This window comes from Zosterops lateralis (genome assembly GCF_965231275.1).
Source record: "Zosterops lateralis genome assembly, chromosome: 2".
NCBI classification, from domain to species: Eukaryota; Metazoa; Chordata; class Aves; order Passeriformes; family Zosteropidae; genus Zosterops; species Zosterops lateralis.
In genome coordinates, this window is record NC_139763.1 from 25,682,062 (window position 1) to 25,708,376 (window position 26,315).

At 45.7% G+C, this 26,315-nt stretch overlaps 1 protein-coding gene across 2 annotated transcripts in view; it reads left to right on the top strand.

Annotated features, from left to right (window-relative positions):
- Positions 1 to 3,128: 3,128 nt before the first annotated feature.
- ARHGEF7 (Rho guanine nucleotide exchange factor 7) overlaps positions 3,129 to 26,315 on the top strand; it is a gene marked incomplete at its 5' end in the record, with an annotated part of 117,363 nt that continues 94,176 nt past the window's right edge. The window contains 2 exons of one of the 2 annotated variants that reach the window (XM_083854879.1): positions 3,129 to 3,293; positions 18,267 to 18,353. In XM_083854879.1, the coding sequence (XP_083711005.1) occupies positions 3,129 to 3,293; positions 18,267 to 18,353 (252 nt within the window). Of the gene's footprint in view, positions 3,294 to 18,109; positions 18,179 to 18,266; positions 18,354 to 26,315 lie in introns of those variants that run through there. The other variant, XM_083854881.1, reaches the window with a different exon arrangement.

The window sequence follows — 26,315 nt, forward strand, 5'->3', positions numbered from 1 at the left end:
AAACAGAGACTTGTGTATCTGGCCAAAGCATCTCATTGCTGCCCAGGGGCAGGTAGACAAGGTATTAACAGCTGAAAATGGAAAATGGCAAATGAAAGTCCAAAATGAAAGACTGGCTTTCTTTACCTGCTCTTTCCTTCCTCTCCTACTCTCCCTCCTCCAAAACCAATTGCTCAGGCTAAAAGAATAAATAAAACCCACAGAAGTATGATTGTCTTTTGGAGACTTTCAGTTAATTTTTACTGCAGAATAGAGGAAGTATCACTACTGGTAACTTTTTGGTCAAATTACAAACTGGCAATTTATTCCTGCTGTTTTGTCTTTAACCACTCGCTAATCCATGGCAGAAATTTACCTTCTACCTCGTGCCTACCTGGTTTCCTTAGTAACTTCTCAGAAGAATATGACAAAAGCTTGGAAAAGACCAAATAAATTGTCAACTGCTTAATCTTTATTTATAGAAAATGATGTGCTGTTAACTCTACTAGATCTCTGCCAAAGCTGCATGATGTATTTCATAGAACATTGATTTCTTTCTTGTTCAAAAGAGGTCCAGATATCATTAAACTGAGACACCTCCCCCTCCCCCCTCCCTCCACCCCCAACCAAATATAAGAATCTTTTTGCTTGTGTACAGATTTTAAAAAATTACCTGAACGTACATACATGCTTTGTATATATCCTTTGTTTATGAGTCAGTGCCAAAATTACTTTTTCAGCTTTGCATAAATTTAAAATGTTTTGCAGAAAAAAGTAGTTAAAATCATCCCCCTATGATGCCTTCAGAAAGAATTTAGATTATTTAAAAATTATCAAAATGGATGCTTGAATAAAGATGTAATGAGTTTATGATTTAGAAGCAACAGTGGGACCAGAGTCAGGATAAGAGAATCAGAACACCTTTAATTGTGAAACAAAGAAGAAGAAGAAGGAATGCAGATTTGCAATAATTGTATGTTTCATTATTTGTGTTACTTCAAAACTCCCACCATGGCATGGCCTCCACTTGCCAGACAGTGCAGATGCAAAATATCTGTCTGTCCTACAAGGTTGCAGTATAAAGTACTGGGACATGCAGGAGGAAAGAAACAAGGGAGATGTGCAGAGGCTTCAGGTGCTATGCAGTACATACCTTGTAGGGGAAAGTCTGGCAAGAAAGGAAGACAGGAATGGAGTGGCATGCTCCTAAATCTTTTGGGCACTTCCATTTTTTTTCCTTTAAAGATCTGGCAATGGTTTCCTGACCTGTGTCAAGCTTCTTTCAAAAGTCTCCAGGCAATCTGTCCTCACGGCTTTCCAATGGCAAAGAATTTCCATGTTTGTGTTCTTCATAGTTGGCAAATTATTGGATTGGGAGCTGTTGCTCAAAAATAAATATGGAAGGGTGTGCAGTAAAGTGCGGAAGAATAGTAAGGAGATAGACGATGGTTGTCATTCAGTAATAATCCAGATATTGCTTATAATTGTTAGGATCACTATTGTGTGTTGTAATATGTTGTTACTTCCATTGCCTTTGGATGGGTTTTTCCACAATGTCACACTCTCTACTGTAATCAGCCATGCCCTCTTCACCATGTTCTCATCACATCTCTCACATCAAAAGCTTTGTAAACTCATGCCCATTGTCTTCTACCATGGGCCAGTGCCAGGGATGTCCCCACTTGCTGGGGAAGCTGCTGGGGAACCCCTGCTGGGGATGCTGAGGTAATAAATTCCTTCTGACCACTGCGTGCATTGTACTTGTTTATCCCATCCTGCTTGAGTCCAAGTGGGCATTAACACTAGCAGAGGCCAGTCCACTGCTCTCACCTCAACCAAAATAAGGAGCAAAAGGAAAAAAAAATGGAAGAGATATCTACCAGAAGTGTCAGAATTTAAGAAAATCTGCACCTTATATAGGTTAGAAGGAGATTGAGTGCTGAAATTAGATTATCTTGTCTCAAATTGAAATGCACCTCAGTCTTTCTGGGCTGGACAGTGGCTTGCAAGGAGATTCTGGGTCAGAAGAACCTACCAGGGCTGCTGCTCAGGGACTGTGGTGGTGGAGGATGCAGTATGCCCGGCTGGAAGCAGAACAGCAGAGATGAGTTTGGGTTGGCACTATTCCCTCTACCTCTGCCTTGAAGGCGTTTTGCCCCTTGAGGGGGGTCAGGTGGGGAGGGAAGGGAGAGCAGGAGCTGTGGTGGTATCGCCTCTCCTGGCGTGTGTGCTGCATCAGGGAGGCTGATGGCAACAGAGGAACCCTGGAGCCCACACCAGCCAGCTCCTAACAAAAAAATACTGATTGCTCATAGTGTCCTATCCATGCAAAGCCTTGAGGAATGGTTTTTGTCAGAATAAAAGGCACAGGAAGGCTCTGTTTCAGCACAGTCCTCCTGAGTATTTAGGCTGGGTTTCCCAGGCGGTGCCGCAGACCATCGGGCGGGAGCTGGCGGGAGGCGCTCCGGCGGTGGAGCATCCCGGCAGGCGCGCGGCGGGGATGGCGCGCACCGGGGCGAGCCCGCCACCCGCCCGCCGGGCCGAGGCTCCCGAACGGGTTTCCCTGTGCACGGGAGCGACGGGCAAAGGCAAGAGATCGCGTTCACGCGGCCGGTCGGGCCGGAACCCGCTGCCGGTCTCCCAGAGGCGGATGGTCCGAAACCGGTCTCCCCGAGCCCGGCGCCGAGGGCTGGTGGGGGTTCGTTTCCCTGCGCGACGGCGCCGTCCGAGGAGGGAACGAGGGGCCGCGGGATCCCGCAACTTTTCCCCGCGGCCGGCGGCGCCCGGCGGCTCCCGCTCCCGCCCCGCTGCGCGCCCGCGGAGGCCCGGCCGCCCGGCAGGGGGCGCGCTGCGGCCGGCGCTCGGGGCGCGCAGCGGGCGCGGAGCGGAGCGCGGGTCTCCGCGGGCGCGGCCCCCGCCCGCCGCCGCTGCCAGTGATGTCATGGGGCGGCGGCGGCGGCGGCGGCGGGGGGGCGGGGAGGAGGCGGCACTGCAGCTGCATGTGTCTGTAGCGGCGGGGCCGGGGCGTCGTCATCTGCATTCACATGGGGGCGGCGCCGCCGGCCTCCGCCTGAAGCCCCCGCCGGGGGAGACACAAAACCCACGCGAGGCGCGGGGCGCCGCGACCCCCGCCCGCCGCCGCCATCGCCATGAATTCGGCGGAGCAGACCGTTACGTGGCTGATCGCCCTGGGCGTGCTGGAGTCGCCCAAAAAGACCATCTCCGACCCCGAGGGCTTCCTTCAGTCCTCCCTGAAGGACGGCGTGGTGCTGTGCCGCCTGCTCGACCGCCTGCTCCCGGGCACCATAGACAAAGTAAGTGCCCGCCGCCCTTTGTGCGGCCGGGCCGCCGCCCCCGCCCCGCCCGCGCCGCCCCCGCGCCGGAGGGGGGACCCCGGGCCCGGGGAGGGCGGCGGGGGGCGCGGGGGGCGGAGCGGGGCCGGGCCCCTCGGGGGGCCGGGGGACAGCGGGGAGCGGCCGCCGGGCTGGAGGGGCTTCCCCCCCGAGGGGCCGCTGTTCTGCAAGTGTTTTACAAACGCTCCGCTTCCCAAAGCCGAGTCCTGGCCGTGCACAGGAGGTGTATTAATTTTGGGGGGTGGACTATGGACCCTTTCCCGAGTGCCACGAGCCGGCTGCAAACTTATCTACGCAACTGCTGGAGCAGCCGGTGCTTCACCTCGCTTGGGAGGTGATTCAGCTTATCCCTTCCAGCCTCTGAAGGACATTTTCGCGTTTGATGCTTCGTTTTCTTGAAGGCTGTTTTAGCGTTATGTGGGTCCTTTACTGTTTCGTAGCCTGTGGAAAAAAAAATCTCATTCTTTTTTGGGGCGGGCTGAAAAACGCGTTACAGCTCTAGTCTGCATTGTGTTTGAAGAAAATGTACTCTGTCAGGTAACTTTTATGTGCTCTCTGTGTGTACGTAATTCCCGTCGTAGCTCAGCCAGAGGAAGAGGGGTTTGGTTGTGCCTCAAAACTTGGGACAGTTCTCTTGTCTCACCTGATGTTCAGTAACCTAGCACACACAGAGATCCACATATTGACAAAAAACTTTCCTTGTGTGCCAGTCCAAGGTGGTGAAGAGATGGATGAAGGTCATCTGCTATGCTGATGGGATGACTCCTTGCTTGAAAATTAACACCGTATTTTTCACCTTTTCCTGTTGGCAGAGCACTCCAGTTGTTGGAGCCTGCTGACAGTGGGCTTTTGTTACCTTTTGTGGCTCTATTTCAAGTACTTCTCAGACCCACAAAGTTGAAACCAATGCCTTGAGCTCAGCAGGACACTGGTCTGGGCTGCTCCCCTTCGGTTCTTCAGTTTGCCACCCACTGGGGTTGTTACTGTTTTGTGTTGTACTGTAGTGTGGAGGTCTTGGCTCTGGATGGAGTCCCATTCTGCAGATGTAGTAGGTCATTCCTGCCTCCCAAATTCCCAGGTACATTAGGAGGTAGTATGGGGATATGGAAACCCCACAGGAGCCCGCAGTGCCATTGGAGGGCGATGGAAGTGGTGAGAGCGAGCAGTGTGTCAGTGGCTGTGTGAGTGTGGGTAACTCAGGGGCCACCGTGGCGGCCAATGGGGCCAGCTGGGCCAGCTGAAGCCCCTGCCACTGCTGCTGCCAGCTTTCCCTGCTATCATTTCCCTCAAGTGGCCGTTCAGGCAGTAGAGCTGAGGAAGGGGTCCCTGCTCCCAAGGGACTACAGCCTTGTGGAGGTGGTACATGAGGTGCAAATTGTTGTCCAGTGCACTGGGCTGTGAAGTGGGGCTCCAGAGCAGGTAAATGACCTGTTCTGCCATCCAGGGTGACACATGTGATGTGGGGCACTTGGGACTCCTCTGCCTAACTATTCACTGGCTCTGACAGGCTCTGCCCATGCCTCCTTGTCTCCAGGCTCTTTTGCCTGGTGGCACCAAGCCCAAGGAGGATTTTGGCAGCCTGTCCCACACTGCTGCTCCAGGCATGCTCCCTGAGCACCTCTTGGACTTTGGCTTCTGAGCTTTAGGGCAGAAAAAGTCTTTCCCCTTTGTGTAGATGTCAAGCATAGTGAAATGGGTTCCTGCACTCAGTCTAGGAAAGAGGCTCTACTGAAAAACAAAATAAACAAAAAAGCATAACAGAAATAAGTGTTGAAAGAGTGTTTCCCAAGTTAATGTGCTTTTCTATTACAGTATAGTTGGGGACAGCTCAGTTAGTGAATGAAAGGCTCTCTTTTCATCTCCGAGGGGCAAACACCTCTCATCTTCTGGTGGGGGTCCCTTCACAGCACCCACATGCAGAGGAGGGTTTGCAGAGTGCACAGCTCCCCACAGCCAACAAGGAGACCGGTCTGGCGTGCAAGGAGCTGTCAGTGGGACATGTCGTGGACCTCGTGGTGCAGCAGCACGGGGTTTGCAGCGGGGGGTGTGCAGGCTGGGACGGCAGCCAGGGCGGGAGGAACACTGGTGCCTCGCAGCCTCCCACCTCCCCGAGCTCGCCCCGCATCCAGCAGGGTGCTGGGATGCCCTGGATGTACCTGCTGACCCCGTGTGTCTCCTCTGCCTCTGACTTAGTTCTAAGTCTGGGGAGAAATAGCCCTTTTAAATATTTTTTAGGGAGATTTTTGGTTTTGTGAGGGTAACTGTACTTATTTCCATGGGCCATGCACAAAGCGCTTTCTAATTCATAGATGTGTCTGAGGGACTCACAAACTCATTTTTCCATCTAACTTTGTAAATATTCTTCTATAGACTCAGAATATATACACCATACCTCTTTTACGTTCTCATCTATGCTATGCCTGAGCTGTTTCCGTGTTGCTTTATTCTTTTTCTTTGTTTGTTAGCAAACAGATATAAAATTTACATCCTTTCCTGTCCCATGGTATATTTTCCAAGTCTTTTAGGCTTCTACTGTTTGTTACTTTTTTTATACTGAGAGCATTTAAAATATGAGCCTCTTTATTCCTCATTTGCCCTAAAGTCTCCAGTTAAAACTGGACATTTTTGAAGTCTGAAACATACAAGTTTTGTCCCATGGATGTAGACTGATTCAGTTCTTAAAATCATTTGAGATCATAACTTTCTATAAATATCTGACATTAGCAGACACTTTGAAGACTCACAGAGCTCATTTTTCTGTAAATAAAAAATAGTAACTAAAACCAAAGAGAACATTAAAATACAAATTATAAATATGAAAGAATGTTTATCAGCTTGGGGTCCTTTTAAAGATATTTTCTTGAAAATGCTATAAATTTATTTCTTTCTTTCAAAAACAGATTAGAAAGAGGATTCAATATAGGCAGGAATGTAGTAATGCATTTTTTTTTTTTCATTTTGTGCTTTTTAAAGCCTCTGGGTACCCTGAGAGTAATTAGTAGGAGATTTTTAATAATAAAGATGGTGCGACCATAAAAGGAATCAAGCACTTGAAGGTCAAAGAACAGAATTTTCGTAAGTTGATAAAACAAATTACTGGTTTTCAAGGCTGATTAGTATATTCTTTCTTTAGATTGCTGTGTATTTGTATACCAGCATTGCAAAGAGCAACCTACAGAGCTTCTTGCCAGGAAGTTTTGGCTGAATTTGTTTACATTACAATAATTTTCTACCTTGAACAGGAAAGGACAGATATTAAATTCACTAGATTTCTGGAAGTCAGAGTGAAAATACCTTGGAAAGTAATGTTGTTACAGACTGTTTCTTATTTTTGGGCTCCCATTTAATGTCATAATCATTCCTTTGCGTTTTGAAAGAGACCATGATGGGGTAAAACAAAATAGTTGAGTTAGGCAGTGTGATGATACTGAACAATAACCTTTTCCTCAACACAGGAAATGAACAAAAGTGAGGGCAATTATTAAAAAGAAACAATGCAAAGCCGACAACAGCTTCCCCCTGTCCAAACCCAGCCATGTCTTATTTTTTAAAGCATGGAGATGTGTGCTGAGACATGGTTAGTTGATTTGCACCAAAAGATAGGGAATCGCTGAATTTAAGTAATTTAAAGAAAAAACCATAATTTCAAGTTACAGGATTTCAACCTTGTGTGGTAAAACTGAATTACTTTGGTGGCAGGGAAGGGATCCCCGTGGAAGCATTGCAGTACAGTTGTCTGCCGCTTAGATGTTTTTTCTCTCAGAGATCATTTTCCAAACAGATCCCTCCACCGCAGACCAGTTTGACCCACTTTCAACGTTGTAAACAGAGATCAGAATTGGAGCGGGAATTTTCCTTGTCATATGAAGCTTCGCGCTCCATTAAGTTTTATTTGTACTTTTATTTTTGGTCAGCTGTTCGACAGAAAGCGTCGTTTTGAGGACAGCTTTGTTCTTTTTGGGGAAAATAGGGAAGATGCATCAGGGAATGTGATGCAGCAGCCATTTGACACCCCGTGGTGTCCCCCTCCCGCCGGGGGCTCCTGGAGGGCAGGAGAGCAGCTGGCCCGGTGCTTTGGAGCGGGGCACGGGGCCCGCAGGGTGCGCGCCCGGGTCTCCCCGCCGTGGAATGGCCCATCCGCAGGCGTTGCACTGCGCGTAGGATTGAACAACCCAGAAGCTGCTCTGCTGCGCGTGGGAGGCTGATCCAAAACACAGCCGCTTCCTCTTGCCGCTCCCGCGGCGCTGAGGTGGGAGACGGACCGCGCAGGGCTGGCCCCGGGAAAACACATACAGCTCTCTCTCTTGCTGGATGAGACTTGGTGCGTGGCTGAAAGGAAACGTCATTCCTGTTCCCTATGGATGATTGGGTACTGGCGTTGACATTAATTTGGTTATTAATTGGACTAGGTACCAGGGCTGATGGTAGCAAAGATTAAGATCTTTGTACAAATACCTCATACATCTCTATGATTCTCTTCTTAATGAGAGAGGTCTTTGGCTAAATGAGGCATTCTGAATTCTAATTTAGGGATAAATTAACCCTTTGGGATTCAGAAGGCAGATGAATTGTTGTGTATGAGCACAAGCACTGAGAGTACCCAAAGGGAGGGTTTGGGCTGCCACACGTGGCAGCCATGTCACCAGCCTTGTCCCTGCAATGAGCGTGTGTGCCTATGGCTCGGGCAAAGGGAGATTTATGCTCGCTTGTCTCTGATTTCACACGTATATATCAGGGCTAAGTATGCTTTTCTCCTGTTGTGACAAGGTGTGACCTGAAAGTGGTATTTCACATGTTGCAAAGGAAGAAGAAAGGAAAGGTGCTTTGGACCCAGAGTTAATAACAAGTGACAAATTTTGTAGCAGAGGGTATCACTGCAGAGGGTGCAATGCTGGCTGTGTGCTGAATGTGGAGCCCTGACAGAGCTTGAGAACATTCCACCAGCAGTGCAGACATTACTCCTAAGGTGGAAATTTCCAGGTGCTGGTTGGCCCTGAGCAACTTACATTGTGGAAGTTCTTTTGGCAGGATGTTCTCACCCAGAAGCCTTGCTGAGGCTGTTGGAGTCTGCCTGGCTGATCCCAAAGACTGTCCTGCCTTTGCTCACTGAAGTCTGTTGGGAAGGTATAGTGGTTGCAAGTATTGCAGCAGCAGCAGCAGGTCATCACAGGATAGACCCGGGAGGCAGGAAACAAAATCTGCATTTTAATGTGCATATGCTCTCTTCCTTCAGCAACAGTCCTTCCAGGGAGATTATTGTGTTTCTGGCAAGAATAATCTGTGTCTGACAGGTGTGCCTGCCATGGCTGCGCGCTCGGGGAGCGCCGGTGTGTGTATGAATGCTGTTGCTCCAGGGTGGAAGCACTGCAAGGACGAGCAGAGAGTCTGGGGAAAAGTTGTCCCAAACAAAGTCATTAGAGTGCCTTTTCCCTGAATACATGCTGTTCTCATCAGTGATACTGTGAGGATTTTTTTGTAGGATTTTTTGGTCCTGTTACAGACTTGTCATTGACCATGTTACTCCTACTGCCTTGTGAGAGCAGGGATGCATGAATGCTTTGAAGGAGAATGCCCTTGCTTTTCCTGTCTCTGTACTGGCTCTGTAATTCTGGTGACTGGGATATTATCCAAAGAAATATGGTCTGCCTGTGCTCATTGAGGAAGCAGAGGACTTTTATCTATGTGTTCTGCTTCTTTCCTTGAAAACCAGCTCCTGTCAATGCATAAAGATCTAAACTGAGTTAAATAAGGGTGTGTCAGATCCTGAGAAGAGGGGCAATTAAGGAAACTGTTGGTGATTAAATTGTTTTTTGTGAGAAAACATGAAAAAGTAATGTAGTTCTACTGATCTTACTCTCATTTATGTATTTTCCACAGTTTTTGTATGCATTCTTTCTATGCCTGTACATAATATGGACAACAGAAAAAGTGATTCTTTAGCCCTTAGGTGCCCTACTGCTACCAAGACTATCCTCCAAATACTGTGTCTGTGTGAAGAAAAGGAGGAGCTGTGGGGATGCCACCAGCACTCTCCCCTCTGGTTACACTGCATGCTAGTGGCTGATGGCACCACATTGTTCAGCTGAAAATGTTTAAGATTGTAATTCCAATCTTAGAAAACTGGAAGTCTGGCTTTAAAATTGAAGTTTGCAGACTAGGTATGTATGTAAGTGTATTTATGCATACACACAAATATATATTTATATATATTATATATAATATGCATGTATAATATTAAAATCTGGCTATGAATCACTGAGGAGAATTCAATATACATCTTCCTTAAATAAAAATTTTAATTAGTTGTTATCCAGTGGCTGTGATTTGAAGAGCTAGAACCTTAAAACATTTCAAGCATGACAGGGCTTGCAAAAATACTGTGAGCTGGCAACATGGAAGCAGTGTCTTGCACCTTGGCTGGGTGAGCTTTACTCCCTGATCCTCAGCCAGTGTGACACTTCTGCTCTCTCCCTCACTTTGCTGCCTAAAGCAAAGCCATTTTCTCTCCACATCTCTCAGTATGATGTGGTTGCTGCCATTACCCACCTCCAGAGTCATAGAACCATAGAATGGTTGGGTTGGAAGGGGACCTCAAAGATCATGTAGTTCCTGCTCCCCTTCTATGGGACACCTTCACCTAGACCAGGTTGCTCAAAACCTGATCCAGCCTGGCCTTGAACGCTTCCAGGGATGAGGCATCCATGACTTATCTGGGTAACCTGTTTCAGTGCCTCAGCACTGTAATCGTGGTGGGGAGTTGAGCAGGGGCAGCCAGCTTCATCTACAAGAAGTTTCCTTCGTGCCACTCCTCATCATGGATCACTGGGACCCTGTGGGCAGAGGCCCCTGTCCCTTCTTGGCCAGTGAAACTCTGCTTGGGTCTAAGTGCATTCAATACGCGTCTCCATTTTCCTGCTCTGCAGTGAGTGCTATTGGATGATGTTGGCAGCTTGCCCAGAAGAGAATCTATCCCTTCTGTAGGGCTTTGGTAGTCCTATGGAATATTTTCATGGGGTGGGGGGAGGGGGAAAGCAGTAAAAATCATATACCCCCCCACTGGTGCAGCTGTGCTGTCAGAGAAGTGCTTTTGTTGGCTTTGTTAATGTCACTGGAGGAAGTGGTACTGTTAGACTGGCAGAGGAATTCCCTCTCTGGCATATGTTACATCCACACTGAGGAGCGATGCCAGCATATCTAGCAGCAGAGCTCTCCCAGTGTAAACAAACCCTGAGTGATTGGACTCCTGAAGCCTGAGCTTGCGCTGCATCAAAACAGCGAAGCTCCACAGGAAACACTGCAGGGTTTACGTGATGAGAGGTGCAAAACCCTTCCCCATCAGCCTTCCTTTACAGGGGATTCTCTTTGGTTTAGTTCCTTGCAAGCCCACACCTGGAGCTGCACTTCATTAGGCTTTTTTCACGCACTGACTTCAGGGAAATACACATCTTCCTGTGGACGCTTTATGCTGGCACCCCTGGAGCTCTGCAGCCTGAGGCTGATGCTGCTTGGGGTCGGGGTCAGTTGCATGCTAGCTGATTTCCTCTTTTTATTTAAAATAGCACGAAAATAAGCAAAACTACAGGAATTAGGAATATTAGTTCTGTCTTTTAGGAAGGAAGGGAAAGCAGATTACTGCTGCAGCTGCAACCAGACTCCCTTATGTGTATATATCACATCCTTCAGGCACACTCCTGTACATGTGTTCTGATAGGACTCCTGCCTAGTTCAGGTCACAGAGTGGGGGCCTGCAAGGATCCTAATGGCAGTTGAAAGGACAGCTTGTAAGTTTTATGTACATGGCATTCTCATTTTCTTAATGCTGTTTTCTGTATGAAATATAACATTTAATGGAAACTTGAGGAAACAAAAGTACCGTACAGACTGCCCTGGTGTCCTTAGACAACTGTGTTTGTATCCTAGGGCTGGGTTAAAACCTGCCTCATGGGAATCAGTTTATAGACTTCCACAAAATCTCAGAATCAATTAGGTTGGAAAAACCCTCTGAGATCATTGAGTCTTTGACTGAACACCACCTTGTTAACTAGACCTTGGCACTAAGTGCCCCATCCAGTCTTTTCTTAAACAGCTCCAGGGACGGTGACTCCACGGCCTCCCTGGGCAGCCCATTCCAATGTTTAATCACTCTTTCTGTGAAGAAAAGCCTCCTTATGTTCAACCTGAACATTCCCCGATGCAACTTCAGTCTATGTACTTTGATGGGAATTTAATCAGGGTCCAAGGGAAGTGGCAAAAGTACTGTACTTTTACTGCAAAAAAAATGTACTGTTTTCCTGAATATTGTTTAATTCAGGTACATATCTGAAAAGATGAACTCAAACAGCTGAATCGATGGAGTCAAATGGAGTGATTTTTGGAGGGCAGATTAATGGAAAAAAGTAGCTCTAATTTTTGCATAAGGTCCTGTTTATAAAGGCTGGCATTTTAACCAAACTGTACATTTCATTTGCAAACTTTGCTGAACTTAGGTTTTGAGGGCTATTACACTAAAGAACTGAAGCAGCTAAAGCAGAGCATTTGTGTGTTTGAATGTAGGTCACTATTAATGATGGCTAGTCAGGCAGAGGAGCATTTCTGAATGTGTGCAGAGGAAGAAATCAGAAGAGCTGGAGGAGTCTTCAGCCAACCAAAAGTGCTCCTGGTTTCAGATAGCATAGCAGAGTGGAGGTTGAGGGAGCACAGAGTGGTGGCTGATGAGTTGGTGTGGCCTGTTGGACAGTAAAGGTGATGGGTTACGTCTGTGTGGCTAAATATGGGATTGGATTTGTTGGTTTGGAAGGTGGTGGTGTGTGGTCTGAAGTGGGAGAGATGGAAAGATGGAATACAGAGACCAGTGTGGGAATGTAGAATGCAAAGCAGACGAGTGTCAGATGTGGGGTTAGTCATGCTGATGGCTTTGGAGTGAGGCAGTGGGATCTAAGAGCTGCTTCTGTGGCTGTCACCAATAGTGGTGTCCGAGGGCAAGAGGTTTGGGAACCTTTATGCTTTATTGTTAATGAAAAATGGATACTAACTTTTTAGAGAGTTCTTCCAAATGACACTCAAAGGACTCCTGTAAGTGTAGGAGATGACTGGAGTTTGGGACACTAAGTAAATATGGCTTTTACCTTCTGCCATGTCTTGATTAACTTCCTGGCTGGGTATCCTTTTCAGCAAATAAGAATTTCAAGGCATATCATAAGACACCTTCCTGCCTCTTTGTATTGTATGAAGAGCCTAGGTGAGTGGTGGAAATGTAAAACTTTGGCATCTTTAGTGCATGACCTGTAGGAGTTTCAGTCTTTTTCTAGGTCTAGCTCTTACTATCTATGTGACTGCCTGTCTGACTGCCTGCTGCTGTGCTTTCAGAGCATGGGTTCCCTCAAGCCAAAATACAGGTGTCTAGCCCATGCTGACTGCTGTGCAGATTATTATTGAAAAGTTGTGGGTCACAGGTTTTATAGGGTAGAGAAAGTCAGTGCTGAAGAGCTACAGCACTGCAGAAACCATCATGCTAAGGTCTGGTACTTTGTCAAGACACCTGATTTTAAAACAAAACTGCACTTCGTTGTGAATCCTGATCTGAGTTTTAGTTTCATTATAGCATCCTGCTAAGGTGCCATCAGTACAATGTGTGGTCCTTTAAGTGATGGGCTCCACTGCAGAGCGCTCTTTACTTAGAGATGTAGAAGATGTGATCCTTTGAAGTGCAGCTGTGCCTCCTGCTGTCCTGGGAGGAGCATGGGGCTCCATCTGCAGTCCTCTTAGCCCAACTGCTCACTGACTGTGGAGGAAGTGCTGCACCTGCCGTTGGTCCCTAGCAGTGGATGCTTCCTGGAGAAGCGGAGGATGTCCTCCTGTGTAGCTATGTAGCCATTCTTTCTTTTCCATCCCTGCTGGGTGTGATTTATGAGGGCCAATGATCTGGGACAGAACAGGAAACCCGAATGCAGACAGGGAGGGGCCCTGCTGGGCCTCGGTGCAGTGCAGGCAGGAGGCAACAGCTGGGAGGGGTGAGGAGGGAGTTTTTGGACAGTCATTCACCTGCAGCTTCACCACCCAGGCTGATGTGAGAATGGCCAGGCTTCCTCTTCATGATATTTTTAATCTCGTTTTTAATCCCTGAACACAGACCCTGGCAACAAACCCCAACCTGTAGTGCTTGTGCAGGTGGTGTTTGCCCCATTGGAAGAGCAGTTGCCCTTGACCAGCCAAAGGAGTTGGAAGCAAGGGAAAAACAGCTGCTGTGGGACTGAATGTGATCAATAGGACCCTTTTGTTTGCTCTGCAGCATTGTGCAATTATGGTATTTTTACTGATTAGATTGCAGTTATGCTCTGTGTGTGCAAGGTGTTCTGAAACATGGAGAGAAAACTGTTTTGTGCTACAAGGGGAATCTGATGTAAAAGGCTCCAGGCAGGATGAATAGGGCATCCCCCTACTTAGGGGCTCAGTCTTTGAACTTCAGGCTCCAGCAGCCATACATCTGAACAGGATGTTTTTAAGTGTCTGCTGAACTTGGCTACAAGTTTGCAGTTAGTGTTACATTCCCTACAAGTTTCTGCTTTCTAGTAACTGAGATAGTCTCCTTACATAGTAAACCATGTTATTATATGTTGTGCTAGATAAATTATTGATGTAACTTGCATGTAGAAACTGTGTTGTTACTTAGTCTATCTAGTAGATTCCAGTTTCTATATAAAGACCTTGTACACTTGTCGCTCTGTGACCAGTTTGTCAATCGTTCAGCAGTTGAATAGGAGTAAACAGCTAATTTCCCATACATATAGCTGACAATGTCTCCTACTTTTTATTAATGTCTCATGTTTACTTGAGATTGCAATCAAAGTACTGTGGGCTTGCCTTTTTTTTTTTTTTAATTCATTTTTATACATATTCCTTGCTTATTTTCTTCATATAATTTCCCTGTCCAAATGAACTAGTAGCAGCCTTTTTAATTTTTTCTAAGACCACCCCTGTCATACCTTTTCCTGATGCAGCCTCTCTGCATTGCCCTTTTTTATTCACTTATTATGCTGTTTAAAAACATAGATTTAAACTGATCAAAAGGGATGTAACATTTAGCTAGGTACCACCTATTTGCATTGTGCATTGTTCCCCACCTTTTCTGGATGGTGGGAGATGTACTCTGCTCCTTGATAGCTGCAGTGCATCACATAAGTGTCCTAGCTATGGTTTCTAGCACTGCTCCCTGAGAGATTAAATCTTAATCAGAACCTGTCCCTGAACCACAAAGAAGTGGTTTAAACAGTGGCTGCTCTGCATATTACCTTCCTCTCATCTCTTTGGATTCCACCGTGGCACCTCGGTCCCTAATTAAGAATCTGTCATGCCCCTCTGGAATCCTTTTCTTTTCTAATTACTATTAACCTTTTTTATTTGTATTACTAGAGCACACAGCAGTTCCAGTTGGACACTGAGGCCTCTTTGTACTAAGAGCTGTATACATATAAGAAGTAGACAACCCCCATTAATGAACTAATGGTGTTGGTCTAGGAAAAAGATAAATCAAATACTGGAGAGGAAAATACATAACTTCTTTATTTCACTGGTTTTGTGTACATGCAACCTACTTTTTATTAAGCTAAGTAATTTGGGAATATGACCCTACCTTTATTTTGTTTATCCTTTGTCTCTGAATGTAGTTGCTGTCCTTCAGGCAGACTAGGACTTACCTGCCTGTGGTCTGCTTGCACGATGCTCTGGTACATTTTGAATAGTCTGTGAGGCTATAAATGTGATCTGTGTGAGAGGTCATGCTCCTGAGCTTCCTGTAACTGTAAAGGATATCATGTACCATATGTGTGATTTTATCATGGGCCTGGCCCACATAACTGCACTTCAACATTCTGTCACAGGGCTGATTTTGTTCTTCAGGTCCCTTACTATGTTTCTCAGCTGTCTGTAGGAGAAAGTTGCCAGAATAATATTAAGATTTTCCAGGTAAATAATGGGTTTGCTTAATTTTATGGGATCATTAATGCTTTACATTTCTAGTAAGATGCAAATGCTAAGATATTTTTAAATTCTTTACCCATATGCTTCTGTCTTCTGTTGTATAAAAATGCCTTTGCAGCCACAGAGCTGAGAAAATGTACCCTGCTTCTTTTATCTCTCCAAAGTCTTTTCCCTTGTTTTTAAGGAAGAAACAATATTTCTAAAGATTTACTGTAACTTATTGTTTTGAGGAAGATGATTTTTAAGTGGAAACATGCATTAGTGTGCTAGCAGGGCTAAGGTCTCAGTGGTGTATTTGGCTTGTAATTTAAGTTTCCAGATCTGACAGGGAACAATTTGCAGGGTTTGGGTTTTCTTTGCCTGTTGTTTCTTTAATCTTCAATTGAAAGTTTTTGTCTTTCTCTAATCATGTGTCTCTTTACCCTCTCCCCTTTCTTCCCCTCAACTCTTTTTTTTTTTTTTTTTTTTTTTTTTTTTTTTTTTTTTTTTTTTGGCCTCTTTCCAGTTATTGTTCAGTTTTTTATGAATTCTGTGCAGCCTCTATGAGGTGGTAGTACACGTCTGGCTTTCTTAGAATTACTGAGTTTAATGTGTTGGGACATTTTGTGTTAGTGTATATTACATTATGAGAAAAGACATTTGCTTCTTTTAAGAGATACGTGAATTTTCTGTGATTTCTTGGGGGCCGTTATTCACGTTCGAAGAGCAGAAATAATGTTAAGGTTTCTCAGAATGAAAATAGTGAAAAGAGGCCTTGATGAACAAAGCAGATGAGAAAGAAAATGGTGGGTACAAAAAAGAGACAAGGAAGTAGCACGTGTAAAAGGAGATAAACCCTAGGTATTATTCAAATAGTTTAAGATTAAACAGTTATAAATTGCAACTATATCATTGTTGTGTGAATATTAAGAAACATATAGGAGGGAGCACACTAGAAGCATTGAAAAATTTCCCAGCATCTTATTCTAACAAGGGATGTGGGCATGATAGCTTTAGATTTCTTACTAGAATTAAGAAATAAATTAATAGAGTAATCAAAAAGTATTTCAAGCAAGAGACAGGAAGGTCATGGTGTTTTCAGGAGGGCTCTCTCACCACTTGTGTCCTTCAAACTTACTGAATTTATCTTTTGGGCTGTAGTACTCTCATAGGGCTTCTTTAGGATTCCCTTTATGTTTTAGTGTAGTAAAGGGTTATTCTTAACCCACAGTGATTTATTGCAGTACCAAACAATTTGAGGAGTTTGGAGGGGTGTGTGTATGTGTGCTTTCCTTGAGGAAAGGAAAATTCTTCAACTCATCATTACCAAATTCCTTGTATTACAGACTAGTGGCTTTCATTTAAGACTCATCTGAATTTTGTTTAGAAAATGATAGTGACTCGTGTTTTAAATTTCTTTGTGCCAGGTTGTCAGCCCTGTTTGACAGCCCTGTCATGCTGTCATATTTGTTAATTTTTATGGTATCGTGGGGACAGAGGTATCTTTAATATCTTATAATCATGTGGGAAGGCATTACCTTGGTTTCAGCTTGATGGAATGTTTGGAAGTCAACCTTATGTGAAGTTCCCAGCGCTATGCAGGTGGATTATGCTGTGAGTTTATGTAACCTTGACATACATGTGCATTTAACAAAACCTCCTCTGAGTGTAATGCATGATCAAAGGCCATGACATTGTGTGTTGCAACACCTGGGTTTCCAGCGACTTGCCAGTGCACTTCTGCGCGAGGCTTTCCCTTTCTGACAGAAAGGTGCTCGGCTTGGGCAATGATTTGTTTGCTGAACTACTTCACAAAAATCGATGAATTTATTGTGAAACAACGCTAATGTGCACACAGAATTTAGTTAAGCTGTGGTGAGTTAAGCCGTGTCCCTGAAGCTCTTGGGGCTGGCTGCACTTGGCTTTCGGGGCAGACAGAGGGTGAGCTGAAGGCACGGTGAGCGCGGCTGCAGAGAGCAGGCGGCTGCCTCGCCAAAAACTGTCTTAGATTCAGTCGAGCTTTTCCTCTTTGTGAAGTTGTTTTTCTTCTGGGGTAGGAAGGGGCTGTTTAATAAACTACAGATAAAGGTTGCTCACATCAGACCCTGGGATTGGTAGATTATTAACTCCGGGTGTTGGTATTTTCCGCGGAGATCTTCGGAGCATTTCTGATATATTTCCTCGTTAGAAAGCCGATACCCAAGGGTGGACCGGAGTCGGAACGAGGGCACGGACAAGCCCCACCGGCGCCACCGGCCCCTGGTGCGCTCGTCCCCTGTGCGCGGTCCCCGCTCGCCCCGCGGAGGGGCTGTCCCCGGTCTGCCCGCCGGGCCGCCGCTCCCTGCGCCAAACCCTCACGGCACCGGGGGCTGTCCAGCAGCGCCTTGAGAAACTGAGAGGCGCGGCGGGGCCCGGGGCCGCTCCCACGGCCGCTCCCGCCCGCAGGCGGGGCTGGGCCGGGCCGAGCGGGGCTGGGCAGGGCCGAGCGGGGCTGGGCTGAGCAGGGCTGGGCCGGGCCGAGCGGGGCTGGGCTGGGCAGGGCCGAGCGGGGCTGGGCAGGGCCGAGCGGGGCTGGGCAGGGCCGAGCGGGGCTGGGCTGGGCAGGGCCGAGCGGGGCTGGGCCGGGCCGAGCGGGGCTGGGCAGGGCTGGGCAGGGCCGAGCGGGGCTGGGCCGAGCGGGGCCGCGCCTCCCTCCCCTCCCTTCCGTCCCCTCCCTCCGCCCGCCCCGCTGGGGCAGAGCCGCCTGCGACCGCTCCTGGCCGGGGCACCCCTGCCCGCTCCTGCCCGCCGCCCCCCGCCCTCGCACGCCATTTCCTGTGCTCCGTGTTTACTTCCCGGTTCAAAGCCTCCAGTGGGAGCGCTCGGCGCCGCTGCCCGCGGAGGGAGCGGAGGTGAGGGGAGCGGCGGGCGGGGGACGGCGCCGGGCTGCGGTGCGGTCCCGTCTCCTCCCCATCTGAGCCGCCGCCTCTTCTCTTGCAGGTGTACCCGGAGCCGCGGACGGAGGGCGAGTGCCTGAGCAACATCCGCGAGTTCCTGCGGGGCTGCGGCGCTTCCCTGCGCCTGGAGGTGAGCCGGGGCTGGGGGCGCCGGGCTCGGTCCCGGGGGCGGGGGGTTTCTCGCCCTCCCTTTGTGCCCGGGGACGCGGCTGACAAGATGGTGGCGGCCGCCCCTCCCCTGGCTGCGGGCCCGGGGGGCCGCGGGGAAGCCGCCGCCGCCCGCCCGGGGCCGTCTCGGCGCTGCCCGATGCGGCGGCGGCCGCGCCCCGTGGGAGCCGCGCTGGGCGGTGCGGGCGCGCCGGGAGCGCGTGGAAGGGCCGGCCGCTCCTCGGCCCGCGCCCCGGCCTCTGGCACCGCCCGCACCCAGCGCCGGCGGCGGGGTTTGCCCGGCCCCGGGGCGGCCGGAGCCGCTGCCGTGCTGTCCCGGTGAATTCTCGGTACGTATAAATTGTGTCCGATTTATTCGTGGAATCGCTTTGGAAGCGCAGCGGTCGGCTTCGAGAAATTAAGATGCCTACAGCCGAGTGAAATGCTAATTGAAGAAAATGGCAGGTGCTGTTTCTTCTATTTAAATTTGCGTTACATAAAAGCCCAGCAAACTGCCATCTTTTCCGAACGTATGTTCGCAGGGTTGCAAATTAGGTTCTCGAATATTGCTGGTATATTTAGCTATAGCAAGTACATACTGCTGTCGAGTTTACTTGATGTTGGTGTGTGGGAAGGAACTGATAAGATTAAAAACAGGTTTCAGCTTCTCTGCGTTGGAAAGTGAGAGGTATTGTAATTTCACTTCTTGGAGATTTTTTTTGGGGTGAAAAGATTGGTTTCTAGTGCTTCTGAACTTAAATTAATGTAGTGTTGCCTTAATTAATTTGCAGGGTCTTATGGTACCTCTGGTCTCGCCTATGATTTTGCCAGGCAGTAACTGAATGTCATTAAAGAAGATTCTGATCGCTTTCCTGAGGCCTCTAAATAGTGAAGTATCATTATTGAAATAAATTATACTTGCAGGACTTGTCCTTAATCTTAGGTTCCCTCATGGATAAAGATGGAAATTAAGACCGCTTTTAGCACTTCTCTTGTGAATAAGTCCTTACATTTTTACCTGCTTTCCCTTCTCCCCTCCAAATACATAGAAAATCCATTAGGATTTCTTGGGAGAAAAACCAAATTAATTTCTGCAATACTCAGAATCCAGGTTCTGGGGTGAACAGTGCACTATGTCAAGAATTCTTTTTTGCTTTGGTCGCAGCTGTCACACCCATTTGTCTTTTCTTTGGCCACATTGAATTTTTCATGTTTTGAACATCATGTGTGTGAGCATATCCAAACTTCAGATGGTAGACATTCATGGACTGGGGAGGACTGGGGGAGGAGGTACTTCAGATCTCAATGCAGAAATAAATTGAATGTTGTAAATGTTAAAGAGAGGGGGAAATAGCATTAATATCCTTGCCTCCCTTTTACTAATTTCCTTCATCGAGTCTCTAAAAGGCTTGAAGCTATTGCAATTGTGACAGGCTGCGAATAGTTATAGTGTTGCAGTTTGGTCTCTTTTCTAGTTGCAGAAAGCTTTTGTCAGCTCTTTTCCTTGGGGTGATGGGAAAATGAAGAAAAATTATTAGAAGAAAAGATAATTTTGGCCTTGTTCTGAGAGCCTGAATATTTTTTGGGAATAGTCAAATTGTTAACCTGGCCTCAGGGGCTTCTCAGCAAGACTGCCGGAAACACCTTTCTTACGTGGAGGTAACTGGCAGCAGTAGCTTCCAGCTCGGCATGTTGGAACAGGAATTATTCCCAAGCTACCAGAGAGTTCAGAAGCTGGCAAGAAGGGGCACAAATGCTTGGGCTTATGGAGCTCTTGTGCATGTATTTATGGTTGGTACATTGTCCGTTCCCTGTTGTTTTCTCATTAATTTTTCCAACCTCCTAACTGTGACCAAAGATGGGGGCAGTGACAACCTGGATTCAGCCAGGGAGCAGCTGGCAGAGGCCTCTTGGCCATCCGCTACTCCTGGGCTCTTTCCCCTCCCTCTGTTAACAAGGTGTGAGTCAGCCCTGGAGAATCTGTGCCTTCCTCTCTGTGGGAACTGGGGAGGTGCCACAGCTCCCCCGTGTAGGGTCTGTGTGATGCTTCCTGAGTCGCAGTCAAGGTTTAGAGATTGCACTGAACAAAGAGTGTGAGGAGTGTCTCTGGAACCACTTTAGGGGATATTTTCAGAGAGGGCAGATGAGCTAACAAGGAGTTGGTGGTAAGTAAAGATGTTTGACAAAGGAATGGATCTGTATGTGGTACCTTAAATAATAGAAACATTTGGACTATATGGGTATCAGAGGAAGCTCTGGGGTGGTGTGGGGAGATGTGACATTATTCTGTGCACTAATGTGGTGCTTTTCCTAATAAGTATTCCACAATGTGGAGTTTTCTGTGACCTGTAAGAGTTGCTTTTGAGCCTTACATTGAATGTGAATTATATGTAGTTGGATCAGATGATTTCTCTGTGTGTAATTTTGTGAGCCTGGTGAAAGCATAGTTGCGGTTTGATTAGCCTACGATCAGCATTGCACAAGCACTTCCCAGGTCTGAACTCATCTTGGAGGCAGTGGTGGTGTATTTTTATAAAGCCATGTCAGAGCTCCTTGCCTTGCTGGAGCTCTGTAGGTCTCCAGTTTTGGAGACTTTGTTACAACATGTTTGAGAATTTGATAAACTACTGTGGTTAATGGAAAGTTGCACAGCAATTGATGGTTTCTTAGAGATAGATGTTTTTATCTATGGATTCTTTTAGTTAGAGGACATGATACCTTTGGTTGTTTTCCTACACATAAAATAAGGGGCAGAGATGAGAACATCTGTTGATTTGGAAAAGTGCTGGTGTCTGAAAGTTTTTCTTATTTTCTTCCTCTTGCTTACCAGTAAGTTTGGGTTGTTAGAAAGATAATAAAAAATTCAGAAAGGATATTTCAAATTCTAATGAGGAGGATTGCTGTTCCTCAGAGGAAACCAATGGCTCTTTTCCCACACCCCCCAGTATTTTTTGATATTTAAGTGTTCCAGAGAAAAGAGAATATTTCATTTCAAGCTTACAGCAATCTTTGTAAAGCAAAGCATGTTTCCAGAAATAACCAGAAGAATGTGCTGCAAGTATTGGGTTTTTAAAATTATTTTTAATACAGTTTTCTTGTATGTGGATACAAGGAACTGAGACCTTTTAATGAAAAAATGTTCCTAAGACCTCCACCAGGGACTGAATTTCCATATTTTTTCCTTTTCTGAAAGCCAAGCTTCCTTAGAATAATTGTGGTGTTGAGTAGTTTATTCTGCTTTGAGCCTTCAATGCTGTTGCTGAATGTCTGTATAGATGGAGGGGACTGTAGAATAGCTTCCTGTGTTGTCAGTTCACATCTTACTGTGCACCTTTTCCTTAGACAAATAGAATATTTGCTATATACTGTTCTTGCCATTTTTGCTTTAAAAAGCTGTTTTCCCACCCAGTTTTCCCCATCGGTGGGAAGACATTTAACTGTACTCCCTTCTGGGGAGCATGACCTGCTTTTCCAAACAGGGTCCTAGATATCTGTTGTACCTGAAGGACTCTGATCTAGAAGAATATGGGTGGCTATCTATAGGTAAGAAGGAACTCCCTGCAGGAGTATCTTCCACAGAAACCTGGCAAAAGAGTGAAGAATGAAAAAGTGATGGCTTATTTCTACCTGAGCCCTAGGAAATTTTGCCATTATGATTTTCTTGTACCTGGGTCATGTTACTCTAGTTTTGTTCTCTTTCAAAGGAGCTTGAGTTTTCTGAATATAATGTTGTCTTCTCTTAATCTTTGATCAGAGCTGGTTGACAGCTTGCAGGACCAAAAAAAAGCCCTGGAGAAATCACTGTATAGTTCAACAGTGGTGAGGTTTGCTGGGGGAGCAGTTGAATGTAGAATAGTAAATAAAAATAGGTTAATGGAAAACCACATTAGTATCTGCTGTTTAAAGGGCAGAATGCTTGATACATTCTGTGAACAATGCCACAGTCTGTGTGATCAAATTCTGTAAGTAGCAAATCTTTCAGGATTTTTTTTTCTGGCTTTCATCAAATAAAAGATTAATGCTTGCTTATCTGCAAATATCTAATGTTAACAGGTTTCTTGAGCTCCAAAATATTTTGTATTTCTGACTTTTATGCTGATGGATAAGATAGCAACTGCTTAATGGAAAAAGACAAGCCATGGATCTGAGAACCTTTTCTCTACCCGCCAAGAGACCTGCTTGCCTCTGGCATTCAAGGGTGGTCATTTTATTACGGAGGCAGCAGTGCCAAACTTGAGACTTTATTTCTATAATAAACTAACCAATGAAGAAATAAAGCACACCTGGCAGTCTTACACAGTCTGAGGAGATCCTGTTGTTTGTATATTATAAAGTCTCTTGTACAAGAGGGATTTGCCCTTAGGGTTCAGAACACTGCATGCAAATTTGTAAAATATATTTCATAGCACTCAAGATTTAATCAAGATATACAAATGCCTGTGAATGTCTATAATGGAGCTCTGGCCTTGGGGAAAATTCTGTAAGGGGTGCCAGTGTCACTCTGTTACAGCAGGTAATCTTTTGGGAGCAAGGGTACCTGTCTCTGTTCTTCCCTCACACCCACCCCTAACACAGCCATTCATCCGTTAGATGATGCTTCTTTCCCCTGAGCCTTGCCCACTTCTTTAGATGATTATGGCTAAAATCCTACTACCAGTGTGGACTTGGAAAGGCATTCTGCCAGTTGACTTTCAAAGACTTATTTGTATAAGGAAGGTGTAGAGCTATGCTGCTAGTGTGAATGAGCTTGGCTGACATTCACTTGTCATTGAATTAGGAATAAAGAGGTTTCTAGTACTGAAGAGCTTTATGCCAGTCTTAGGATGATGATACAGAAATTAAATCATCTACCTATTCCTTTCAGCCCTTGTTCAGACTATCATCTTTATTTTGTCAAGAACGATATCCCTTAGGTTTGCTTCTGGGTTTATTCCAACACAATGTCTTTCTAACCCAGAAGGTGTGCTGCCAAATGCCTTCATGATTCTTAAATGTCATAAACATTTTCCACAATTTTAATGTTTTAAAGTTACCATTCTTTGCTTACACACTGCACATTGTGAAATTTTATTTTGAGGCTGAGATCTTATTGGTATATTTTTGAAGGGGGATAGCTGTATCTTTTAATTAAGTTGTCTATAGAATAGTTGTCTAGAATACAGTCTACTGTATTCATTCCTCCAACTCTCACCCTGATTTCTATGTGTTCACAAAACTATTCTGTCTTTATATATAAAAATATATGTTTATATAAAAATTTAATATAATAGATAATTTTAGATTTTTAGATATTTTAGATATTGCTTATGGCGAAGTGTAGTGTGTCACTGCAACTTGTCTTGTACATACGGACCTCCAACATGTGACTACTCTTTCCCTCACACCCTCAATTTCTATCCTTTTTCTCATGTGTAAATATGTATTTTTAAGACAGGGAGATGCTGTTGCTTGACCTATGTACATTATTTTCATAAGAATGGCTTCTTTTGATACAGTGAATTTTTATGATGTAATGAGTAGCAGGCCGAGGACTGAGACGCTATTTCATGCATTTACCAGCCCTTTCTATTCCTATTGAAGAGAAGCCTTTAAATACTACTTTAAGGGTGTCTTACAGATAGAGCAGTGGAAAAACAGTATTTTTTTTTCTAAGATTAAGCCAGTTCCTCATCTTGTATACCATTTGTGCATAGTGTCATGCTAGCTGAGAAGGTGACGCAGAGAGGCAGGAACATATGGCATTGGACAGGGAGGAATGGGAATATCAGAAACTGTTACAGTTTTATTTAGTAAAACCCAGTCTAGAACACAAATGTTCATGGTAGCTTTTCAAATCCTTACATGGTTCCCTTTTCACTTAAACCTTCCTTCTCTTTCAGTGAGAATTTATTTAATTTATTTATAATTCTGCCTTGTGTGAGCTTGTTGCATCAGCAGTAGCATAGTATTGTGCTATCACCTCTTGACTAAAGAGAGTCCAGTGGCTTTCATTAAAGAGGAAGAATAAACCTCCTTTTTGGGGTACCTAGTCAAAAGCGCCTGATATACTGTGATTTTAAAAAGACTTAGAAAAAAGCTATCTAGAAACAAATGTGGATTACAAGTGTGTCTTTGTAACAAATAATGTAACAAATAGCTGGGGAATATGCAAGTACTTTTTTTGCTACTTGACGTCTATGTTCAGTACTTTCCAGGTAAAAAATAATTTTGAAAATTTGAATTAGACTATCAATATTTTAATTCCTACCAGTTCTTTTGTATTGCACAATTTGTGGTGCTTTGAACACAAACATGTAAGTGTGCATGTAGAGTCTGGCACAATGGATCTATCATGGGTGCAGGTTCCCTTCTTTGCTGCATAATTCATATGTGAGGGTGAGTCTAGCATGTCAGAATACACCCAAAATATTTCAGTTGTGTCTTGGTGGTCAGCATGTACGAGGCAAGTTGCAGTGACACTGTAAATATTAATTAGTTCTCCTGATTTTGGCTGAGATTGAGTTAATTTTATTCCTATAAGCTGGTATAGTGCTGAATTTTGGATTTAGAATGAGAATAATGTTAATAGCTCACTGTTTTAGTTGTTTCTGAGTAGGGCTTACTCTAAAGCAAGGACTATTTAGATTTTTGTGCTGTCCTGCCAGGGAGGAGACTGGGGGACAGGAAGCTGAAAGGGGACCCAGCCAGGACAGCTGATCCCAGCTGACCAAAGGGATATCCCACATCATGCTCACCACCGAAACTGGGGGGAGGGGCTGGGGATGTTCACCTGCTGTTTGGGGAGTGGCTGGGCCCTGGTCCACCGGTGCTTGTGCACCTCTTCTTTTCTGTATTCTCTTGTTGTTATTTTCTCTTCCTTTTCTGTTGTATTAAACTGTCTTCATCTCAGCCTGTGAGTTTAACCATTCTTTCCAATTCTCTCCCCTGTCCCATTTGGGGGGGTGGGGAGCTGGAGGATGAGTGAGTGAATGGCTCAGTGGTGTTTAGCTGCCTGCCAGGACAAACCACAGCACTGGTATAGATCTGTTCAGAACAGTTTTGCAAATGAGTTGCTCTGTGGTTTGGGAGAGGCTTCTGTGTAACAGCTTCATTTGTGGCGTTTGTTTGGATCTTGAGAATAAAATGAACCTTCATCTAGCAATTAAAATGTATTGCACTATTAATTGAGAATGCACAGAAGACTTCAGTGTTATATTCATGCTCAAATATAGCAAACTGTTTTTGCAAGAGGATTTCATTGCTTCTTTGATAGGAGTTAATAATCTGAGGGAAAGTGTGGAAACTAGGAAAGTTGGGAGAAAAGTGTGGATAGAGAGAGTTGAAGGGTTTTGAGCAGAACTTCAGAGTCCTTAAAGTTTAAAAAGGGAGAAGAGTCTGCTTCCTGATTTATACACTGTTCTCCTGACTTGTCAGAGGAGTTCTTGCTCTCTAATTTCTTTAGCCCTCTCATGCCCTCCTTTGTTGTGAAGTACAGTGAGGAGGGGCCCATCTGCTGGTTTTCTGAAGGGTGGGAGCTGTGGGAAGGGAGGCCCTTCTGATTAGCCCTGAGCAGGGAGCAAGCTGTGCAGAGGTGGTGGGGATGCCAGATATAAAGGCAGGTCTTGGTAGGAGAGTGGGTGAGCTGCTCTGTCCCTCTCAGCAAGAGAACAGTAGGGACAGTAGAGAGGGGAATGGAGATGGCATCAGGACAGTGGCACCTATTGTGAGCCCAGGGCTCAGCAGAGAAGTGAATTTCAGAAGTCAGGTCTTGCTCCTGTCAGGACCTGCCTGCCTTTTTACTTCCCAGAGGATGGCTATGGTCTTGTTAGTTGCTATTGTGGTTTTTACAAATGTCTTATGAAGTTGGACTTAGAAAGTCTCAGACTCCCTCCCTATGCACACACTTTTTTTCTTGCATAGTTTTGAAGACATTTTTTAGCAGGCAAACATACTAAAAATAGAAATG